Source organism: Mirounga angustirostris, unplaced genomic scaffold, assembly GCF_029215605.1.
Source record: "Mirounga angustirostris isolate CCGP_5_RB_7025 unplaced genomic scaffold, mMirAng1.0.hap1 SCAF_9, whole genome shotgun sequence".
Lineage (NCBI taxonomy): Eukaryota > Metazoa > Chordata > Mammalia > Carnivora > Phocidae > Mirounga > Mirounga angustirostris.
In genome coordinates this window covers 98465393-98489735 of record NW_026991717.1, presented here as the reverse complement: position 1 = coordinate 98489735, position 24343 = coordinate 98465393, and the positions used below count along the sequence as shown (strand labels likewise).

At 40.3% G+C, this 24343-nt stretch overlaps 2 protein-coding genes across 6 annotated transcripts in view; one reads left to right on the top strand and one right to left on the bottom strand.

Moving 5' to 3' along the window:
- Nucleotides 1-3476, bottom strand: part of GPR137C (G protein-coupled receptor 137C) — a 66710-nt gene extending 63234 nt beyond the window's left edge. The window contains exon 1 of the mRNA XM_045900865.3: nt 3032-3476. Within this exon, the coding sequence (XP_045756821.1) occupies nt 3032-3445 (414 nt within the window). The 5' untranslated portion in view covers nt 3446-3476. The remainder of the gene's footprint in view (nt 1-3031) is intronic.
- Nucleotides 3477-4050: 574 nt separating this feature from the next.
- Nucleotides 4051-24343, top strand: part of TXNDC16 (thioredoxin domain containing 16) — a 125606-nt gene continuing 105313 nt past the window's right edge. For 2 of the 5 annotated variants that reach the window (XM_054513707.2, XM_064571058.1), the window contains exons 1-6: nt 4051-4296; nt 14119-14230; nt 14826-15132; nt 16320-16402; nt 20998-21071; nt 21916-21990. In XM_054513707.2, the coding sequence (XP_054369682.1) occupies nt 14970-15132; nt 16320-16402; nt 20998-21071; nt 21916-21990 (395 nt within the window). In that variant the 5' untranslated portion in view covers nt 4051-4296; nt 14119-14230; nt 14826-14969. The remainder of the gene's footprint in view (nt 4297-14118; nt 14231-14825; nt 15133-16319; nt 16403-20997; nt 21072-21915; nt 21991-24343) is intronic. The other 3 variants (XM_054513708.2, XM_064571057.1, XM_054513710.2) reach the window with 3 other exon arrangements.

The following is a 24343-nucleotide window of genomic DNA, read 5'->3' as shown; positions in this document are numbered from 1 at the left end:
AAGTACATGTTCTATTGATCATGCCAAAAAAAGCTCAGTAGGTGTTTTTAGATTAGTGTACAGTTCGTCGTCCCCCACCCCAAGTATCTGCTTCCAGGAGATTAAGTTGAAAAGTCTAATTATTTCAGAAGGGCTACTTCTCCTTATCTCAATTCCACTCAAGTGTAGTCAACAAAAGAGTGATTTAGGCAGTCTTAACTTTTTGAAAACTAAATGAGTTTTAGAAGAACCACCAAAATGCTTTCAAAGTAGTAATGGTTGTTTTTCTAACTTTGTTTTTATTCTGCTCCATGGTTTTTTGTAACTAAGTCCTTAAAGTTAGAATATTTTTAATCATAAGAAATGTATGCAACAAATGCTTTAAAGAGGCCAAAAGCAAAATGAAATTGGTATTTAATGATAGATAGTAAAGACAGAGTGATTTGGTAATCAAGAAGTGCAACTATTCAAAACAGATATAGGGCCTTTTAGTGAAAAAAAAAAAAAAATCAAATGTCAGTTTTGTCACCAGATAGATTTTCCTTACCATACTTCTATAATACCAAGAACTCACTGAAAAAGTTTCATTAATTCAGAACAATCAATGGAAAGTATACTTCCAGTTACTTGGAATTGATATAAAAATTTGAATTCAAATACTCTTTTAAATATAGATTCCTCCTGATTTTTTCTAATAATAGGGAAATGATTTCTGGTCAAGATATCACTCTTTAAACAGTTGAAAATTTGTTCTTTTAAGTACAGTTATGTGTTTTAAAATTGTTAATTTGATTATAAAAAGACAAGCATAGATAATCTACACTCTTTTTAGGAGCCACTACAAAAGGAAAAAGCTTTAGTCTATCTTCTTTTCAAATGTTTTCTAGGTTTATTGAGTTTTATTGCTTTTTGAAAAATTACATCACACAAAAGATTCATTTAACAGGAAGACTTTTAGACATTTAAATTCTTCCCTTGGAATATCAGCAATTAAAAGTATGAAAACCCAATCTAGATATCATGCAGTTTATGCTGTAGAAGCATACTTTTAGAATTTTGAGCCTAACTATAGATGCTTTTTCTATTGTGATAGTGTTTAGCCACTTTGTGATTACCTCAAGGTGAGAGGTATGACTGGGAGAGGGCACACGGGAATAACCTGGGGCACCAGAAATGCTGTCTATCTTAATCCGGGTGGTAACATGAGTATACGCATACATAAAATTTCATAGCTGTATCCTTAAGATTTATGCCCTTTATGGCATTACCTTATTTCTCCAAAAAAAGTAAAAAAGAGTGTTTAGCTACTTTATGAAATGCCCACTATTTTACAGGGAATCATTAATATGATTTTATAAGTCAAAATGTATAGGGGAAAAACAAATTATCTGATGCTCATGGCTTAAGGATTGCTAGTCACTTTCAGGTAAATTATGTCTGAAGCTAGATTTAAGCTTCAGTAATGAGAGGTCACTGGTATTCTATCAGAAAAGGTGTCAGGAAGAATACGATGTATCAGTTTAACTATAAAGGACCGAAGTGTTATGACAGCTTTAACAACAACTAGAAGATGAGAGCATCATCAAATAAGTGACATGACTATGGCATGATTATTTGGTTTATGATTGCCCATGTTTTTTTTATTTTTGCTTTAAACTGTTTGGGTTTTGTCTTGCATTGCTTGGACTTCCAAAGGATGGGGAAAGAAAAGAATTCAAGTTAAATTAGTTTTGTTACTTATTTTCAACTGTTGTTTTTAATGTGGTAAAAAGCTGAAGTTATGACTGTAATTTTAAAATTATGCATTCTACTTTCCATCTATTATGGGAGAAGAGTTGATTTACGCAGAAAATATAAACAATCTGCCTCAAATGTTTTTTTTTTACTTTTGCTCAGAACTATGTTAATTCTCATCACCTCCAAAAGCCTTTGAGAGGATTAGCTGCATAGACCAATATTGTTCTATATTAGTCAGTATTAAGCATATGATGTCACCTTGTTTCCTCCCCTCCTCAAGCTTTTTTTTTTTTTGGTGGGGGGAGGGGGAAGGGAGAGTTTTTGGGCAATTCTCAAAATTCTGTGGCTTAAATACCACTAGCTGACACACTTGACTGACAACCTTACACTCTCAAACCTGTTTGAAATGGGTCAAATACCTAAGCGCTGCAGAACAATGCAATCCAACCAGCAATTCCCCATAAAAGAGAAAGGGGGTGTGATTAGGTTCCAGCTATTAAGCAAGTTATTGCAAAAACAGTTTAGTGGTTTGTTTCTGCAATAGTCACAGGTTAAGCTAGTATTTTCTGTCTTAATTAGCTCCAAAAAAAAAAAAAAAAAAAAAACCCACCAAAAACCCAAAAAAACCAAATCACTAGGCTGTATGTAAGAGGTAGGATAAATAGCTAAAGCTTGGAGCAAGTGGGGCAAACATTAAGAGCTTTATGGAGGTCTTTATATTGACCCTCGGCTTTGGTTATTGATCATTAACCCTGCTGGGGAACTATCGAACGGAATTTGTGTGAGGCTTATTGAGCCACAGGAAAGGAGATGCAGGAGGGAATATAAGCTTCTAATAAAAGAAACGCAGCAACAATAGCAGAGGAACAGCTCTGCCTGGTGACGTAATGGCTGGCAGCAGTCCAGCTTCAGCAGAGCTGCTGCTACCTCAGCATCCAACCTCTCTCAACACAGTCCAGCTTCGGCAGAGCTACCGGGGCTCCTACTTCTTGCGATGCCACTTTGTTGGTGCCACCAACACCTTACCTTGGAGGGCCAAAACACCGAACAAAGGGTGGTCCTGTTGTAAGTTGTCAGAACCCACACTCTCACTCACTCAACCCCGCCAGTCTCTCAGGAACCGAGTCTATCCGCCGCTTAAGTTTAGGGCGAGCCCAGTGGCGCACACTCCAGGCGTGCCTCAGTTTCCCCAAGCTGCTCTCGGGTCCGCCTCGAACTGCCCGGCCCCCCTCCCCCCCGCCCAGTCCTCAGCCCGAGTTGATCGCGGCAGCCCCGCTCACCCGCCCGGCCCCGCATGCCGGTCCTCCCGCCTTACCTCCGCCAGGTAGAGGTTGAGGAGACAGAGCGTGGAGAACTGGAGACAGGAGGGGAAGCAGTAGAGCAGCCAGTGGGGGAAGAAGTGCAGGTGAGCGGGCGGCCGGAGCAGGGGCAGGGAGCCGCTGAGCGAGAAGGCGGCGGAGAAGAGGGTGGTCCTGAGCGCTGCCCACAGGAGACAGAGGAAGAGGCAGAGGCTCTGGTAACTCAGCCGCCGCTCCCGGTACAGGAGCAGCCGCCACAGCTGCAGGTAGGCAAAGGCGAAGAGCGCGGCGTAGAGCAGGGCGTGCAGGATGCTCAGCGCCAACTGCACCGAGCCCGGCACCGCGGCGCCTGAGGCGGCAGCGACGGCGCCTCCGCCTCCGGGCGTCGAGGGCTCGCGGCCGGCCGCCGGACCCGGCACGGACACCCTCATGAGGGGGCTGGGGGGCCGGTAAGAGAGCGCGGGAAGGAAGGGGCCGGACTCGGAGCCGCCGTCGAGGGGGAGAAAGATTTCCCCCTTACCCCCCACCCACCCCAACCTCCAACCCCAGGAAGCGCCGTGACAGGACCCGGAGCCCCGTGCAGAGCAGCCGCGGCTCCCCGGACCCCGCCTCCTCTCCCCGCCTCCCCCCACCCCCGCCCCGGGGGTCTCGGCTCCTCCTGCTGCGGCTCGGCTCGGTAGCTGCAAAAAACAACTCTCGGCTGGAGACAATCAGCTGAGAAAGCCGAGCATTTGAGGCGCTCGCTCCGCACCGTGGACTCGCGCCGATTGGCCCAGGCGGGCACGCCCCCTGCGCGCCGCGCTCGGAAGGCCACGGGCCACAGGACCCGTCGCTCGAAGGCTCCAAGATCTGATTGGGCATCCGCTTTCCTCACTTTCTCCCTCCCCTCCACTCCCCACCCACACTGCCGATTGGCCCAGCAACTGCACGGCCCGCTCGCGCCGGCGGGAGGACTCGGTGGTCGCCTGTCACCTGGGGCGGCTCTCGCTCCGCCTCCTGCGCTTTCCATTGGTTGGAGAGGCCGCACGTAGGGAGCACGAGGAGAGGGAGGAGCCTTGAGGTTGTTTTTTGCTCCGCAGGCCGACCTCAGCGTGCAGTGGCGGCTGCAGGCGCTGAGGGCGGGGGTGCTGCACCCTAGTAGGTAGGCGCCGCGTTTCGCCGCTGCCAGCCAGCGGGGCACGGCCCCGCCTTCTGCCTCTCCTTCACGTGGCGGGAATTGTCGGCCGCGGGAACCACCTGGGTTCCTCCGGGTAGGTCTTGCCCGCAGGTCTCGGGCAGGTAGGTGACAGCGCGGGTCCTTCAGTGGAGGGGCTGTGGTTTCTGTCTGCCGGGATGGGGATTCAGCCTGGCGGCCGTCCCCTAACAAGGGCTGCGCCACTGAGCTCTGGAGTTTGGCTTAAAAGGGGCTTCACCTGCATCCTTCTGAGGGGCGTTTTGCTTTCATGAGCCCTTTGTGGGGGAGAGGGGATGGAATGAGGGAGTGAACTGAAGCTTTAAGCAAAATTCTTCCTCGGGAAATGTCTCTTAGAGGAGTGATATTAGGATGAGATGGATGTCCACAGGAGATGTGAACAGGGGGAATGTGGGTCTTTGAAACTTAGAATTTGGAAGGATGCTCTGGGCACAAGTTTAGGGGAAAAGGCAGAAACAGAACTGTAAGGCTGATGAATGTCTAGGGAGCTTGTACTCCTTAAATTCCGTATGTATTCCTTCAAGCCTTAGTCCTGTATTTGGTGGATGGTGGCGCTCTTCTTGAGGCCCAGAAAGGTACAAAACAAATGCTGTATTATGTTATTGCTGTAAATAAGCGAGGAGTAGATCTTCCAACGTATATTGGACTGACGACATTTGCTCAGTAGTGCAAACTGATGAGAAAACAATTTGTCTTCTCCTTAGAGTGAGTGGCACATCACAAATTCAGTATCTTTTTGAAAGACACTGCTACATTTACTGGTGCAACTAAGACTCAGCCTTTGGTAACTCACCATCCTTTGTCCTAATGCTTTGTGTTAAGAGTTTTGCTACCTTCTTTCCTAGCTAAGTGATCCACAGGGAACATTAAAGTCTATTTTGTACTCCAGATTCTGGGACAGTGGTTCACCCAGGCACCAGATACTCATGTGTTTTGGATTCTTTATAGGTATATTGACAAACTGATGTTTAGGCCTGGCACAGTTATGTGGATCTCTCAGATGAAACATTCAGCTGAGCAGGGTGTACAGTGCAGCCTAGAGCAGAGTACAACTTGTTGAAAGAAGTTAATAGGTCTGAGTTAAGCAGTTATGTGCTTAAGCTTGTAAATTTTTTTAAAGGGAAATTATTATTCTTTTAAAAAAATATTTATTTGAGAGAGAGCAGGCACGAGCGCAAGGGAGAGGGAGGAGTAGACTTCCCGGTGAGCGGGGATCCCGATGTGGGACTCTATCCCAGGACCTTGGGATCAGGACCTGAGCCTAAGGCAGATGCTTAATCGACTGAGCCACCCAGGGGCCTGTTAAACTTGTAAATTAAGCATGAACTCAGAGTTCTGTGATTTTAGGCACTCATAAAATGAGGGGAACCTCCTGTTCCCTGACATGCCTATTTTTGTATCTTCCATAACGATGAGGTACGTGTTTCAGTTCACGAATAGACTTTCACCATGAACTGGTTTTTCTTTTTCTCCTATATTCTCTACTCAAAGTTGTAGTAAACAACATCTGGATAGTACCCATACTAGTTTTAGGTCTTTGCTTGTGAAATTTCTTATTTCAGAGCAAGTCCAGATGGCTGTCTCTTTTCCTCTTCCTGTTTTGGGGGTACATGAAGGGTGCAGATAGAGGATTTTGCCTCAACTGTCTTGAAGGAGCTCTGAAGTAGAGAGATGTTGACTCCTTTTATTGCTTCCATCGAGTCTTAAATGAAACTTTGATGATATCTAACCAACATTTTATTTGAAGCTGGTTCAGTGAGCAGGTTTTTTCCAGTAGCAGCATTAAACTATAAGCTGATTTTTGCCAGAATGTTCTTACAAGAAGTTTGTAAGCATTATATGCCCCATTTGTTGCAAAATATGAAATGTGTCTTTTCCCTGAGAATGATGCCCACAGAACTTGGTATAATTTGTTTAATGTTTGCAGTTGTTAATTTCCTCTTTTTCTTGAGAGAGAAAACTTTTAGTTTTATGGTTAATCATAAGGGAAATTTAAACGTATAAAGGGAAACTAACCAAGGTCTTCTAGAAAAGCTTGCTGCTTGATATTCTAAAATTTGAAATGTGTCCAAATGCACAGTGGTTGAATATTGTTGTTCTAGGAGGGTACATTACTCCAGCACAATGGTCTTTCAAACATTTAAAAGCAGAACTATTTGCCAAGTATTATTATAAACAGGACCCAATCCCAAAATGGGATTGTTCTAACTGTAGAGAGTCACCAGCTGCTCCAGCTGTGGAACAAACGAAGGCAGATCCTTCCCCCTCCCCTGACTAGCAGGAAGATGAATGTTTTTCTGTTGAAATTCTTTCTCCTCATTGCCCTCTGGGGACTCTCCCTGTATTTTGGTGCTAAGCAAAATTTTGTTGCTTTTTTTTTTTTTTTTAAGTTGGCTCCACGCCTAGCGTGGAGCCCAATGCAGGGCCAAACCCACGACCCTGACATCAAGACCTGAGCTGAGATCAAGAGTTGACACTTAACCAGCTGAGCCACCCAGGTGCCCCCAAATTTTGTTGCATTTTATTTAGTGTTTTGTTTGCCAGCTTTAACCCTTTTTATACTACTGCCTTATTGTTCCAACTCACAGTGTTTGTCACCTTATATTTGTCCTTAGTTAAATGTCACATATTTTTTCCAACGTAGTTTCCACACCCACCATGGGGCCTAATGTGGGGCTTAAACTCATGACCCTGAGATCAAGACCTGAGCTGAGATCAAGAGTTGGATGCTTAACCGACTGAGCCACCCAGGTGCCCCTACCAACTTTTAAATGACCTGTGCAGGCATACTTGTTTAGAGTTTAGGGGTGAAGCAAAAGTTACACCTTGCATACCACCTCTGATTAGTGCTGACAGGAGCATCTATCAAATTGAGGGCCCCCTCCAGGCTCAAAGGGTATGAGTCTGCATGTAGTTGGGAGATGTATGTGTGTAGTATTGGCAAACATTTGCCTATGACTTCCTTCTTTTGGTATTGGCACCCTGTTGTGGTTACAGTCAGTAGCATTTGAAAGAGTCTTCTTCACTTTTAGAATTGTTCTACAGTGAAATTGGGTCAATTTCCTGTGAATTCTTTGATAGTTACTGCTTTGAAAATCCAGTATAAAGGGGTGCCTGGGTGGCTCAGTCGTTAAGCGTCTCCCTTCAGCTCAGGTAATAATCCCAGAGTCCCGGAATTGCACCCCGCATTCGGGCTCCCTGCTCTGTGGGAAGCCTGCTTCTCCCTCTCCCACTCCCCCTGCTTGTGTTCCCTTTCTCGCTGTCTCTCTCTCTCTCAAATAAATAAGTAAAATATTAAAAAAAAAAAAGAAAATCCCGTATATGTATTTATGTTCAAGTCACTCTCCTCTTAGCTGTTAGTAAAACCAATAAGTCTAGGGACGCCTGGGTGGCTCAGTCGGTTAAGCGTCTGCCTTCGGCTCAGGTCATGATCTCAGGGTCTTGGGATCGAGTCCGGCATCGGGCTCCCTGCTCACCAGGGAGTCTCTTTCTCCCTCTCCCTCTGTCTCTTCCCCCTGCTCATGCTCTCTCTCAAATAAATAAATAAAATCTTAAAAAAAAAAAAAATAAAACCAATAAGTCTAGACTGGGTTATACTGTAATAACAACTCCCAAACTTAAGAGATTTAACACAATGGTGTTTGTTTAATTTATGTTCACTCTGGGTTAGCTGGGAGGTTTGCCCCATGTTGTCCTCTTTCTGAGACTTGGTTTAACAGAGAAGGCCTCATTTTGAGTGTTGTCATTCATCATAGCAGAAGAAAAATGTGTCGCGAGTCATGAAAATATATTGACTGTGAAAAAACTCTGGGAAGTTACATCTGTCACTGCACATTTCATTGGCCAAATCAAGTCATGGCTATACCTAATTCAAGGAAGTGGGGAAGTACACATGTGTAGAGAACTAGAAACATTTGAAGTGTCCACCCTTTTTCTGAACAGGTATTCTCCTTACATATAGTTCATCCTTGGCCCTTCCCCGTGGACATAACCCCCAAATCCCATCCAGTCATTGTTTCAAGCTCAAAGTCCAGGATCTCTGAGTAATTCCCAGTAATGCTAATCTCTTATTAGTCTGGACATTATAAGTTATCTGTTTCCCACCCCCAGTTGAATACATAGGGTAGTGTCGGGACAAATACGTATAAGTGTTCCCATTTGGGGAGGAGAAGAATGGAAGACACACACCAGACTCGAGACTGTAGGAACTCTGAAATCTCACTGGGCAGATATTGCTAGGGCTATTGTTCTGTTCACTGGGTTCTCCAGGTCAGTGCTTTTCAAACTGTCTGTCACGAATGACCAGGGTTTTGTTTTGTTTTGTTTTAATTCTTAATGATTCAAAATCTAAATTTGAATTTTTGTTAACTACAATAAAAATGAATTATAACAAAAATGGAATGAAAACACTTTTCAAATGACAAGCCCAATTTTAAAATTTTTAGATTCAACAGACAGAAAATTATTGTGTAAAATGAGCTATAACAGCTTTTTGACATTTACACTCAATGTCTGTGTTTATCTCATTATTATAGACCAGTAACAAACAGTTCATATTCTGGCACATGCCCTAGGGCATAGTTCTCCATGGTCTTTGGCTTTACTCTGCAGCAGGACCTTCCATTTTTATTATCCTTGGCTACATCTGAAGTTGGCTTTGGAGAATATGGCCTCTTCCCATGGCTGAGCAGTTTTGTCAGCTTGCTTCCTGATAATAGAAGGGTGGGTGCTAAAGGACTGTTTAAGTTTTAAACCGCTAGTCTCTTGGATGGTGGTGGTTCTTTGAATACCTTTCTTTGAATACCTCGTTAAACATAACCAACAGCAGCTATTGCTCAGTGCTCATCTTCTGTCTACCAGCCTCTTTTAGGGCCATAAATACATTCATTAGCCACACAAGTCTGGGTACATGCTCATTATAAATTCATTAGGTGTGTGTCACCTCCAGATTATTGTAGTGACCGTTTTGTCAAATGTTTTGTCACTCCTTAATGTGGATTGCCAAGCTCCAGTCTCTGATGAAAGTTTCCCTGATTAGGCCCTGAACAGTCCTTGCTCCTTGGCCTCTGAGCCAGTGTTTGGGGTTCTTGTTAAGGTAGCACCTTGTTCTAGTGTGTATACCAGTGAAGATAAACTAGATTATGCTGCCATAATAACCCCTCAAATCTCAGTGGCTTATGACAATAAGGTTTATTTCCCCCCATGTCACATTCTCATTGCATATCAGTGAGGGTTCTCTGTGTTGTGCTCATTCTGGGACTCATGCTGAGGAGTAGCCACCAACTGAGCATTTTTAATGACTGCGAGAGAAGAAAGTAAGTCCTGCTCTACCACAGACTAGCTGTTAAACTGTTGCCCGAACAAGACATGCCACTTTTGCTTACATTTTATTGGCCAGAGTAAGTCACCCGGTGGCCACAACCAATTCACTAGAGGTGGGACGTGCAGGAAGTTAAGTATAATCCAACCTTCTATAGGAGAACTGGAGCTATTTACCCCATACCAATGAACTACTACACCAAAGTACCAAGGTTACATTTCTCCCAAGGTACTCATCTCTTTGTTGATATTTAGATGTTGTGTGTGTGTGTTTTTTTTTTAAGATTTTTACTTACTTGTTTTTGCAAGAGAGGGGGAGGATAGGGGGTGAGGGAGAAGCAGACTCCCCGCTGAGCAGGGAGCCCAATGCAGGACTCAAGCCCAATGCAGGACTTGATCCCAGGACCTTGAGATCATGACCTGAGCTGAAGGTAGATGGATGCTTAACTAACTGAGCCACCCAGGCACCCGATATTTAGATTTTGAATCATTAAGTATCATTTTCATTCTATTTTCTACTCACTGGAGAAAAAGAGTCACCGAGTACCTTCTGTATCTTTGTTTTTACTCTGTTCTCACTGGTACTCTCATTCCCCTACCCTTTCCCATTCATACTTCCCTTCCTTTGGTTTAAAGACATTTTTATATGGAGAACATGTCTCTGGGCAAATGTATTTTATTTTCCATGCATGTGAAATGAACATTCTTCTTTGGTCCCACAGGGATAGGTTGAATTAATAATATGCATAGACGCTATGGAATATTTGATTACATACAAGTAATTTTAATTTTTAATTTTCATTTGTATTATTTTTTTAGATTTTTAAAAATTTTTTTATTATTTGAGAGCGAGAATGAGAGAGAGAGCACGAGAGGGGGGAGGGTGAAAGGGAGAAGCAGATTCCCCGCTGAGCAGGGAGCCCGATGCAGGACTCGATCCTAGCATTCCGGGATCATGACCCAAGCGGAAGGCAGTCGCTTAACCAACTTAGCCAGCTCCATTTGTATTATTTTAATTCCAGTGTAATCAACATACACTGTTGTGTTAGTTTCAGGTATACAATATAGCAATTCAATTTCATATATTACTCAGTGCTCATCAAGAGAAGTGTACTCCTTTTTTTTTTTTTTTAAAGATTTATTTATTTATTTTAAAGAGAGAGCACGGGCGCGCACGTGAGCTTGGGGAAGGGCAGAGGGAGAGGGAGAGGAAGAAGCCTTAAGCAGATTACCTGCTTAGCATGGAGCCGGTGGCAAGACTAGATACCAGGACCCTGAGATCTCAACCTGAAACAAAACTAAGAGTTGGACACTCAACCGACTGATCCACCCAGGTGCCCCAAGAGAAGTGTACTCTTAATCCCCTTCACCTTTTTTACCCATCCCCCTCAACCCACCTCCCCTCTGGTAACCCTCTGTTCTCTATAGTTAAGAGTCTGTTTTTTGGTTTGTAGCTCTCTTTTTAATTTGTTTATTTGTTTTGTTTAATTTCCACATTTGAGTGAAATCATATGGTATTTGACTTTCTCTTATTTCACTTAGCATTATACCTTCTAGATCCATCCATGTTGTTGCAAATGACAGGATTTCATTCTTTTTTATGGCTGAATAATCTATTGTGTATATTCTACAACTTCTTTATCCTTTTATCTAATCATGGACACTTAGGCCGCTTCCATAGTTTGGCAAATGCAAGTAATGCTGCAATAAGCATAAATGTATGTAAATCCTTTTGAATTAATGTTTTTGTATTCTTTGGGTAAATACCCAGTAGTGCAATTATTGGATCATAGGGTAGTTATATTTGTAATTTTGGGGGGAACTTCCATACTGTTTTCCACAGTGGCTGTACCAGTTTGCACTCCCACCAACAGTGCATGAGGGTTCCTTTTTCTCCACATCCTCACCAACGCTTTGTTTCTTGAGCTTTTGATTTTAGCCATTCTGATAGGCACAAGGTGATATCTCATTGTGATTTTTATTTGCATTTTCCTGATGATGAGTGATGTTGAGCATATTTTCATGTGTCTGTCGGCCATCTGTATGTCATCTTTGGAAAAATGTTCTTGTCTTCTGCCCATTTTTAAATTGGATTACTTGGTTTTTTTTGATGTTGAGTTGTATAAGTTCTTTATATATTTTGGATTCTAACACTTCTTTGGATACATCATTTGCAGATATCTTCTCCCATTCAGTAGATTGTCTTTTAGTTTTTTGGTTGTTTCCTTTGTTGTGCAGAGCTTTTTATTTTGACGTAGTCCAAATAGAATGACTTTAACTTTTAAAATCAAAATGAAAAGGTACACTATTTAAAGAGTCAGATGGTTCTACGTAAGACTCCAAAAGTCCCCTTGGTATCTTCCTCCTCCAATTTCTTATTCCTTAGAGGCAATTATTTAAATTGCTCCCTGTTTCTTTTGGCATTGATTTTCCTATTTCTAATAAACTTGGCTTTTGGTGTTGTGAAAGCGAAGATTTAGCTCTCTTTTATTCCTCTTCCCACCCTGACTTTGTGTTTCCTTAATTTCTGTCTCCCCATCCTCTGAACTGTGGTTGTCTTGAATTTGGTTAAATCATTATTCAGTGTTTATTTTATTATAACCATGTAAACTATTTCTGGCTGACCTGTGCAATATTCTCTGCTTTAAGTAATTCCTTAAATAATCAAATTTATCAAAGATGGAACAAACTGCAAAGGTTATAGTTACTAATGAGTTCCTGTCCCTGAAAGTATGTATGTGAGAATCACATACATCTCTAATTGACCAAATGCATAGTACTTCCACATCTATAATTTCATTTGTCCAATGAGATAGGTGTGGGAAAACTATTCTAGTACTGAATGTGCAGTTAGACCTTTTGCTGCTACAAATTCATTCTATGGGAAAAGAATCATATGTTAACCCTACTGTCCAATTTAGTGTTAAAATAAGTGAATTGTAACCACAAGCCCAGGAAAAATTATATTTATACTTGAATTGTTCAAATGTACTTTTATTTAAAAGTTTTATCTTTTCATTGTGTTTTAGTTATTTCATATAGTAACAGATATTATATAGTTATTCCCTTAGCCTCAGGATGCATGCATTTCCCACCCCGCCCAATAAAGAAAATATTGAATGACCTATTTTAAACCATTCCCATTAATATAAGTGGCTTTAAAATACACTGGTTTAAAATGGTATAATGTGGGGCGCCTGGGTGGCTCAGATGGTTGGGCATCTGCCTTCGGCTCAGGTCATGATCCCAGGGTCCTGGGATCAAGCCCCACGTCCGGCTCCTGGCTCAGCGGGGAGCCTGCTTCTCCCTCTCCCTGCCTCTGCCTCTCCCCCTGCTCATGCTCTCTCTCTCTGTATCTCTGTGTCTCGAATGAATAAATAAAATCTTAAAAAAAATTAAAAATAAATAAAATGGCTATAATGTGTAATCAGTGTTAATATCAAGGATACCCCTTAATTATATCATTAAAAATACCACTCACAGTCCTCACTCATTCTACTTGAGTTTTTGAACTCTTGGTTCATTATTAAATACTAGTGGCAGATTTGTTCACTGATATAAATTAGCTCTAATGAAAATAATGTTAAGTAATTGATGAGTAATTAGCTTTTTTTTTTTAGGAATACCTGCTTTAAAAATTTTTTTAAAATTTAAATTCAATTAATTAACGTATAATGTATTATTTGTTTCAGGGGTACAGGTCTGTGATTCATTAATCTTATATAATACACAGTGCTCATTACAACACATACCCTCCCCAATGTCCATCACCCAGTTACCCCACTTCACCACCCCCTCCCCTTCAGCAACCCTCAGTTTGTTTCCTAAGATTAAGAGTCTCTTATGGTTTGTCTCCCTCTCTGGTTTTGTCTTGTTTCATTTTTTTTCTCTCTTCCCCCATGATCTGCAGCCATCAAAAAAAAAAATGAAATCTTGCCATATGCAACAACATGGATGGAACTAGAGGGTATTATTCTAAGTGAAATAAGTCAGTCAGAGAAAGACAATTACCATGTGATCTCACTCATATGTGGAATTTAAGAAACAAGGCATAGGATCATAGGAATACCTGCTTCTTAAGGAGAGAAATTATAGGCTTACTGATAAGATTGAAAGAGCAAAGTAGGGCTGCTTGGGTGGCTCAGTTGGTTAAGCATCTGTCTTTGGCTCAGGTCGTGATCCTAGAGTCCTGGCTCCTTGCTCAGCCGGAAGCCTGCTTCTCCCTCTGCTGCACCTCCCCCCTGCTTGTGCATGCTCTCTCTCTCTCTGACAAATAAATAAGTAAAATCTTAAAAAAAGAAAGAGCGAAGTAAATATCCAATTTAGTGTAATTGTCCCTAAGTTTTTCATTCTTTTATCGTTTTATTCTTTACTGAGAAAGTCTACCCCTCTTATGAGTAATTTTTAGCTATTTTTTTACTGTCTCTTGTTTTGGGGTAGTGATCCTTTGTTTGAAAGGTAAGGGTTCTGTTTGAAATTTTAAAAAAATTAAAATTCTCACCTATGCTTGTGGGTGTATCTTTACCTTCTAGAAGTATGATGTATTTATGTTACACTAATTTTCCCAAACTATCTTTTTTTAAACTTAGGTAGTATAGATCATCAGTAGAAAAACTTCCTGAAAGAAGAAATTGTTCAAGAGAAATTTGAAGGTAGCAAAATAGAAGACAAAGAATTGACAACAGGTGCAGAGGATAGCATAGAAGTAAGTACAGCTTGAAAGAAGATGAGAGGAGGATATCTAAAACAAATCTGAGTTCAGAAGATAGAGTTGAATTAAAATATGGGTTGAAAAAGAGGCTTGAATTTCTAAACTGTGTAAGTAAGTCTAAGTCGTGTATTAAAAGTATATTTAGAAGGAATGTTCTTTAAATAGTTTTAATTGCTATCTTCTAGGGAATTTAAAGTAAAAAGAATGTAGACATAGTAGATACAGATTTTGGATGTCTCACTCCCATTTAATGGTATTAAATAACTGAGTATTGATTGTAAATCTGCTCTAGGTAGAGAAAGATAAAATGCCCAATTTAAAACAAGGATTAAATAATGTTTGAGAATTAATTTTAGAACCCTTAAAAATGACAATTAGCTTAACATACTCTAGTAAATACCTATTAAACTTAAAATATTTCATGTTGCTTTTTCTAGATATCTTTTATATCTTTTGCAAGTATGAAAAATCAATAGTATTAAATCAATGTCATTTTATGTCATCCCTCTCAAATATTTACTAGAGGGAAATAGGAAAGTACAGGCAAAATCAAATATATAAGTAATGCCTTATATTATTCTTTTTGCAGATTTTACTTCATTCATTTGTTTAACAAATTTATTCAGCAAAACTTTGTTGAACACCTATTCTTGCTAGGTATTATCCTAGGCAACAGAACCACAGCACTGAACAAAACAGACGAAAATCTCCTGCCCATGTACAACTACAGCTGATGATGTCTTTCAGTTTCAATATATTTAGAGTTGGCATCTCTTTTGTTATGATGTGCGTTTTTTATAAGTCAGCAGTAGACTCTCTATCAGAACTGAGTCCTCAGAAATATTTCAGTACATTGCAACCAGGAAAAGCCTCCTTAGCTTATTTTTGTCAAGCTGGTAAGTATTTTTTATATTCTACATTATTTTTGTGATGTTTCTATTGCTATTTAATCAATATTCTCAGTGGGAATTTATTGTCAGGATTAGTACTATGTGCTATAAAACTGCTACTAAAATATGTCTGCCTGAGTTTAAATCCTGATTGTGCCACTGTATGATTTTGATCAAGTCACTTAGCCTCTCTGTTTTTGTTGTCATCCATAATGAGGAAATAATATTTGCTTTGTAAATTTGTTGTGAGGATTAAATGAATTTACTCATGTTACTAGTCCATAGTAAATACTAGATAAGAATTAGTGAATAACATCTGAATTTCAACTAGTCATTTCTGAAAGTATACTTTTTGGTATTTTTAGTGAACAAATATTTTAAAAGTGTTTTAAAACTTTAAACGAAGTATCAGTAGTTCTTTTGTTTAATACTCTGCTTCAGCTGTACCATTAATTACACTGATTAACCAATTGAACTTAACTAAAAATTGTAATGGTCTCATTAAGTCTTTATCCCTTAAAAAAAACTATTCTTGGAATTAGTAAGTGAAATGACTCCACATTTCTGTTGGCTCTCTTATAATTGTCATTTGAAAATGGTATTTTAAAATCATTTTAAGGGGCGCCTGGGTGGCTCAGTCAGTTAAGTGTTGGACTCTTGATTTCAGCTCAGGTCATGATCTTAGGGTTGTGAGATTGAGCCCCACGATGGGCTCTGTGCTGGGTGTGGAGGCTGCTTGAGATTCTCTTCCTCTCCTGCTGCCTCTCCCCTCACTTGCATGCATTCTCTCTCTCTCTCTCTCTCTCTCTCTTTCTCTCATAAAAAAAAGCTTTAAAATCATTTTGAAAGTTTTGTGCATGCATTCATGTGTGTTGTGTATGTGGTATTAAACTTGGAAAAATAATGCCAAATGTTAGCTTTAAATTAAACATTCTATTTTTGTTTTAGAAATTTTTAAAATTTACTTACAAAGTTAAAATATATCACAAAAACATTAGAAATAAGAATAATGAGGCAATAGGAAATAAGGGTGTAAAAATATATAACTAGGTATGTTTATTTATTGTTTTGTCTACTTGTGGGGCAAACTAATCTATTTCTTCTCCAGTTTGCAGCTTTGGGCTTTAATTTTAAAAATTCATCTTTCCTAAGGAGCAAGCCATAAAACATTCATAAAACATTTCTTATTTTAGATTCTCCAAGAACCTCTGTATTTCTTGAAGAACTGAATGAGGCTGTTAAACCTCTCCAGGACTATGGAATTTCAGTTGCAAAGGTAGAAAGACATTTTTTGTTACTAAATTATTAGTGACAAACACTTTCCAATTGTATGACTTAAGGCTGAGTATCTAAATATACTTATGTTTCACACCTTTTCCATATTGGAAAAATAATTTTTTCTACCTTTTTTTATACGAAAAAACAGAAGCACAGGAAGTTCCAGATTATTGTGTAAATTAGTACATGATGAAAAAAAGCTGTTCAAAATTCTTTAGCTTAGAACTTAATTTATTTTGCAAACTGTTTTATTGAGGCTATAGCTCAGTTTTCAATCCTATAGTTAAGCTTTGTTGTTTTGCCTGACAAATATATTATAATAGATCTCCACATTCAACTATTTATTTTCTGTTAGCACAAACTGAGATACCAAAATTGAGGTAATTGAAGTATTTTTCCTTTTCTATTCTTCTAGGTCTTTATAATTGCTTATGTTGCAGTTTTTCCTTTATTTTTAGAACAAAGTCAAAACAACCTAACTTGAAATGACATATTTAATTTTTTTCTCAAAAGAATGTTTAAACTTGTTGTTGAGTATTATGGAAAATTTCCACATGCATCATAGATTAGATAGCTCCATGAGCTTTTCATTTACTTTAATCTTAGAATTTGTACCTCAGAAAATTGAATGATTAAAACCCAGTGATTATTAAATTCTCTCAGATTAGTGTCTCCCTGACTTTCTGTGTACATTTATTCTTTCTTAGTTCACTAGCCTTCTACCTCTGAGAGATAGCTGCTGTCCCACTTGGTCCCTGCAGTTAGAGTTCCCAGGGCAGGAATCCTAGAAAGGTTAACTAACCTTGGCTATTAAAGGGAAACTCTTTCTTCTACCCAGAGAACACTTCTGACATCAAATGTGTGAGTTTTCCACACCAATCAGTTCTGACACTAGCTGCCCACTTAGCCCAGATCTCAGAGGTTAAGGGCTCAGTCCTATAAGACTGCCCTCCAGTTCAGATGCCAATCACAAGGAGTGGATTCCCAGGTTACCTACAACTTCTGCCTGACTTGGCTACAAATTGGGGGTTCTTACAGCTGCCTCCTTGGGTTCGATAATTTGCTATAATAACTAACAGGATTGAAGGAAGACACTTTGTTTACTATTACTGATTTATTATAAATGATAGAGCCCTGGAATAGCCCAAAGGACGAGATGCATAGGGTGAGGTCTGGAAGTCTTGAGCACAGGAGCTTCTGTCCTCTTCTGGTTTGGACTCTGCCACCCTACTGGTACTTAGATATGTTCACCACCCTGGAAGCTCTCCAAGACCTATTGTTTAGGGTTTTTATGGGGGTTCCATTTTGTGGACATGATTGATTAAATCTTTGGCTGCTGGTGATTAACTATATCTCCAGCCCTGAGGATAGGAGGTGGGACAGAAAGTTCAACCTTCTAATCATGCCTTGTCCTTTTGGTGAGCAGTCTCCATCTCGAAGCTATATAGGGGCCCCCAGGGATCAGTCACCTCATTAGCATGCAGAAAGATACTCTTAAACACTGCAAGGGTTTCCAAGAGTCTTAGAAGCTCTTATATAAGGAACTGGGGTTAAAGACCAAATATTAGAACAAAAGGTACTCCTAACACTCCTATCACTCAGGAAATAACAAGGGTTTTAGGAGCCCTGTGTCAGGAACCAGGGGGGCAAAAACCAATTATCTATTTCTTATTATATCACTGCTTAATACTTAAAAAAAAAAATCTTTTTTTATGTCAATTCTATATGTACCTTTGTTAACTTTAAACAACTGATAACACTCTAGAATGATAATGGTACTCATCTTTGAGGAGCTTTTAATAAAATTCTAAAGTTTAGAAATGAAATACTAAGTTGGTAGGTCATTCAAAAGGGATAATCATGCTGTTTATCTAGTAGCTAGTAACTGTGTATCTAGTAACTAGAGTAGAATATTAAGGTTCATGCCCAGGGTGTTGCCTTTATGAACTAACAAAACTTAAAGTCTTGATTTTACAGTTGAGGATGCTAAGCTATGTGAAAAGGAGACTAGTGAATAAGACAGACCTATATTGAGGACCTAACTCAAGCCATCAAGAAATCTTTAGGTTCTATTATCAAAACTTCCCAAATCTGACCCCTCCCTCCCCTTGTCTAAACCTTCATCAATTCTCATCTGGGAAACTACGGTAGCCTTCTAATAATTGGTCTTTCTCCTCTCACTCTTGTCCCACTAAACTTTTCTCCACACATAAGTCATATGTGTCAGGTCCCTTTGCTACCCCTTCAGAAAGGTTTCCTGTTACAGTTAGGATAAAATAGAAACTCTTCACTCTTGTGGACACTGGCTTCCTCTCTGATTCATTTTTTGTCCCTTTACCTTGCTCAGTTTGTTCCTGACACCTACAGGTCATCTTTTTGTTACCTGAACCTGCTGGAAGTGTTATTTCCACAAGGCCTTTGTGAATATTTTCCCTTCTGCTTAGAACTCCTCTCTTCCACACATTTATATGATAATCATATGCGTCGTTCCATTCCTTCTGTTCTTTGTGCAAAGGTCACCCCCTCCCCCAAGCCTTCTTTGATTACTATCTAAAATGTCCTGTCATACACTATCCCCTTACTTTTTTTTTCCTATATGGGACTTAACACTACATATTAGTTTTTAAAATTGTCTGTCTCTGCTTTTAGAATGTAAGTTCTAAAGATAAAGATCTTTATTTGGAACCTAACGGTACCCCAGTGACTAGAAGAGTGACTAACATATGGTAGGCGTTCATATATATGTTGAATGGGATAAATAGAAAAAAAATCTGTTGTCATAATGTCAATCATCACCTGTGCTCTGACTTTTAAAAATTCTTGCTAACATTCAGTTTTTTGGCGAGTGTAGCTGTATTCTGACTTTTAATTCTAATTCTTTTTTCCTAATATTTTTTTCTGAGTGTCAGTTCTCCTTTTGTAGCTTTTGAAAATAAATGTAGCTTCCCCAGTTGTCATTCTGCTTCCTCAAACTCCATTAAAATTAAATTGAACGACACACACAAAATCCCAAACCCATGGGGCACCTGGGTGGCTCAGTTGGTTAAGTGACTGCCTTCAGCTCAGGTCATGATCCTGGAGTCCTGGGATCGAGTTCCGCATCGGGTGCCCTGCTCAGCGGGGAGTCTGCTTCTCCCTCTGACCCTCCCCCTTCTCATGCCCTCTCTCTCTGTCTCGTTCTTTCTCTCTCAAATAAATAAAAATCTTTAAAAAAAAAAAACCCCAAAACAAAAAAAAACCCAAACCCATTTAAAAAAATCAAACAAAAACAAAATCTAAAATGAAATAACTGTTTTTCTTCCAGCCTTAGTTTAAGTTTTGTTGGTAGCTACCCATTGCCCCATTTCGTAAACCTCTTTGTTCTCTTTATCTCTTTCCTTCCCCCTCTATCCCAGGCTGCATACACATGCCTCTTCTTCTCCCTAGTTCTCCTTACTGGATTGTTGAGAAATCTCTTGAACCTCTTCTGTCCTTCTCTGCTTTACTTCAGGTGCCAGTCATCCTTGCCCTGTACTGATGTGATATTTGTTTAACCTGCCACCTTATCTTTGTGCTCTCTTGCCTTCCACTGTATCTTCATGTTGCTGCCAGGATTATTCTTATATTTTTCACACACAGTTTATAAACTATCAAGGGCTATTAGGGCTGCTCTGACGTCATCAGTGATTAGGGTTCATTCTTTCTGTGGCACCATGCTCAGCAAGGGTTTCTCCTTTAAAGATGTCTTATGGTCCATGATTACTGCTGGTGCCCCAGCTGCCTTGTCTGTTTTTTGTCAGGAAGAAGTAGAAAAAGAGTATAAGTCAGCTCCCTTTTAAGAACCATCTGGAATCCAACCCCAGTGACTTCTAACACTGTTTGGCCATCTGTAGCTGTTGGGGAGTCTGGAAAAGTCTTTCATTGGGCCACTTGCGTTTAGGGAAGTTCTGGTAGTAGAACAAAAGGAAAGGCTGGATTTTGAATAAGAAACCAGCAGTATTGGGCGCCTGGGTGGCTCAGTCGTTAAGCGTCTGCCTTCGGCTCAGGTCATGATCCCAGGGTCCTGGGATGGAGTCCCACATCAGGCTCCCTGCTTGGCGGGAAGCCTGCTTCTCCCTCTCCCACTCCCCCTGCTTGTGTTCCTGCTCTCGCTATCTCTCTCTCTGTCAAATAAATAAATAAAATCTTTAAAAAAAATAAAAATAAAAATAATAATAATAAAAAGAAACCAGCAGTATCTTTATTCCAGCTGCTGAGATGCTTTCATGCTCCCAACTTAACCACTTACTTCTGCTTCTTGGCTTTTACTCATGATTTTTTTGTCCCGCCTTCATTGTTTCTTTCCTTTTCTACTTGGTTACTTTCTACTTGTTCCATAAGTATTCTCTCAAGTATAATTAAATATAACTCCTGGTGTAGAAATAATTCCTTTCTCGGGGTTACCTCAAGCACTTGAATAAATAAGCAATTATAGGATTCAAATCAGAAAGAAAAGTAAAATAAAAAATTTGACCTGGAGACAGACTGTGCTGTTTAATTTTCCTTCTTGTTTCCCTAACCAAGAAACTTGACCTTTTGATATATACTCTAAACCTTAAATATAATCTTTTAAAGGTTAATTGTGTCAAAGAAGAAACATCAAGATACTGTGGAAAAGAAAAGGATTTGGTGAGAGCATATTTATTCAGGTAAAGTATTTTTTTGAGTGTGATAGGCGGATATAAAGCTATACTTCTAGAATATTAAAATATACAAAATATCACTAAGCCAGAATAAAATTGTATACAGTTGTGGGGGGGAGGTCACATGAAGCTTAGCAAATAGTCTAAGTCATAGATTTGTTACCTGTGCTTCAGCTTCCTTATCTATAAAATGAGGTAAAATAGCTATAAAACCTACCTCACAGGCTTGTTTTGAATGTTACATGAGAATTCTTATGTAAACTCCTACTATAAGTGCCTGGAAAGTAAGCACTTCACAAATTTAGTGTTTCAAATAGATCTGTCAGGTCCATATTTGGGTGTGAAAGAAATGTATTTTTGAGAGATCTGCCAATGTCCCAGTTACAGATTCCTCTCCACTTTGGTCTCCTAGTCTCTCAGGTTTCTCAAAGTCTTTTTCTCAAACTGTTGGGATTTGGCCTAAGAAGTGGGGACATATTCTGTCTCCTCAGAGATCAGCTGTAAGGACAGTTCTTTTTCACTCCTACTTGTCTCCTTCCCAGCCCATTTAGGAAAGTGTGTGTATGTGACTGGGAGGTTGGTAGGAAGCCTTGTTGAGACTTCTGTGCTTTCCCAGTCTTTTTGCCTAGCCCAGGGTCTAGGCTCTTCAAAGTCAACATATTTATTGAGTGAATATTCAATAAATATTTTTGTGTGTTTTACGGTTAGCACGCGGGTAGGTGAAGTGCATGGGATAATGTATAACACCCAGGCTCTAACATCAAAGAACTTAAAACCTACTGTATTAGAGAGACAAGAAAAATGAATTCCAAGGAGATATTTCTGTAATGCTTTTTAAATTTTTTTATAGGGGCAACATCTTACTCAGAGAATTCCCTACTGATACCTTGTTCGATGTGAATGCCATCGTTGCTCATGTTCTCTTGTAAGTACAGGGGGTACACATTCATTTATTGTTATTTATCTCTTGATTTCATTTGAGGCAGCCACAATCCATTAAAATATTTTAGGGTTTTAACATTATATTTGTAGACATTCATTTCATACAAATTCCTGGTCTATCTTCTCCCTATGTAGAGGATCTAAAATGTCTTGAATGGCAAAGGATACAGAAACATCTTTGTATAAAAATGGGAGAGGACACAATCACATGGTCATAGTATTGCTTTTGCTTTTGAATATAACTGTGAAGTAAGGATTTTACCAGGTAAAAAGCTCATCTTTGCTATTCTCACTGGGATTTTTTAAAATGTCTGGCATGCTTCTCACCCCAGCCTGATTTTTCTAGAGTCTGTAGCTCTCTGCCTACTCAGTAGGTGCAGAAACAGTGCAAATAGTCCCAGCACACATCTTAGTGTTTACTGAAAGAGAGAGAGAGAGAGAGAATCTAAATTTCCTTGGCATAGAATCTTTAGGCCTGGGATTTAGGCCTATGTGGAGTCCATTCTTGCAATCTCTCCCTGAATGAAGTCTGGTTTCCTCTTCGGTGACACAGCTAGAAGCTACAACTTCATCAGGGACACAAGTTTACATGGACTTGTCCAGTTTAATGTTGTGTTAGGACTGCTGGCTACTAAGACCTTTGCTGACATTGAGTATCTTTGTTGTCTGCTTGGCTCCCCTCTTCCTTCTCCTCTTGGACTGGATTCCCATAAAAATTGGGTGAAAGTTAAATGACAGGAAATTCAGAACTTACAGGTGAAAAGTTGTGGTTATCACTTTGCAAATGGACACCTTTAAATGTTCCAGTACTCATCATATATAAATGAAAAGATTTTAGAAATCCCTGACAACCATGGAGCCTAAGGCCTGTAGACTAAGAAGCCAATTGTAAAGAGTGAATGGTGGCCTTTGGAGAGGAATTCCAAAGAGCTGATATGGCTTCTGTTCTCTAGGAATATAGTGTTTTGTTACATAGACAGATACAGAAACAGGAAATATTATGTAGTAAGTAAGTTGGTAGCAATTTGTGTGCATGAGGGCTTAAGGATCCACAGCATAGGGAAGAGTTACTTGTGTCTAGAATGAAGGTGGATATTTGTTAAGAAGGCTTCCTGGTGGAGGTGGCACCTGGGATAAATCTTAAAAGGATAAGTGGGAGTTTGCTTGGTGAAGAAACAGAAGGTGGGGAAAGCAGGGGAAACTGTGAACAAAGGCATGGAGGTTTGGAGGGGGGCAGTTTTTTTTTTTAAATATATTTTTTAGAAGATTTTATTTTTTTTAAGAGAGAGAGAGCAGGGGGAGGGGTAGAGGGAGAAGCTGACTCCCTGCTGAGCAGGGAGCCCATTGTGAGTTGAAATCATGACCTGAGCCAAAGGCAGATGCTTAACTGACTGAGCCACCCAGGCGCCACATGGAGGGGGGCAGTTTTTACTGGAGTATGAAATGTGAAGCAGGAGATTATACCAGAAGAGTAGGTATGGGGGTCAGATGAAGGGATCTTTGTTTACCATGTGAAGAGGTTGAGGCTTTGGGGTAGCCACTGGAGGGTGAGGAGTTTAGCTCCAAGCCAGAATCCTTGCATGACCTATGAGTCCTGACCATAGGCAATTATAGTCATTGTCTGGCAGGCCTCCTAGGGGAAAGGTGCCCTGCCCACACCAGACTGGGTGCATGCCCAGTGCATTGTGTTTTCTAGAGAAAATTGAGGTCCAAGACTCAGGCACCTAGGCCAGACATGCTCATATGTAACCTGTATTTTTAGCTCAAGTGTCTCCATTCAGAGGCCTCATTATCAGGGACCTTGACTGAGGCACCTCCCAGGTGCTTCTGCTAAGACCTCCTTATCAGGGGTCTTTGGTTGAGGCACTTTTCTCCACTTGACTCGGTATCTTTCCACTTCTGGCTCTTCCCCCTTTCTTTCCCCTCAACCCATGAGTCCATAAAGAGTCAGGAGCCTTTTGTTTGGGGCCCCTTGGAATGAGATGCCTCCTTGCACCTGCACTGCACCCACCCGACCCTTGCCTAATGCTGGCCCATGGTGGGCGGGGCAAGGAATGGAGCATTGCAGAACTGGTGCCTCTCTTTTGGCCTCTGGCTTGCGCTATCACAGTGAGTGAATAAAGGCTTGATTGTTACTTTAAGTTTGGCTCACTGTCCTGACCACCTCAAAACGTGATTGTTCAACAGAGGATTGTAGGCAGATAAGTGATATACTCAGAATAGTACTTTCGAGCTCTCTGGTGGATGTGAGACCGATTTGTGAAGTCCAAGCACACATAGAGACCATTGTGTGTCCATTATACAATCTAGGGAGGTAAAATAGAGATAGCAAAGAG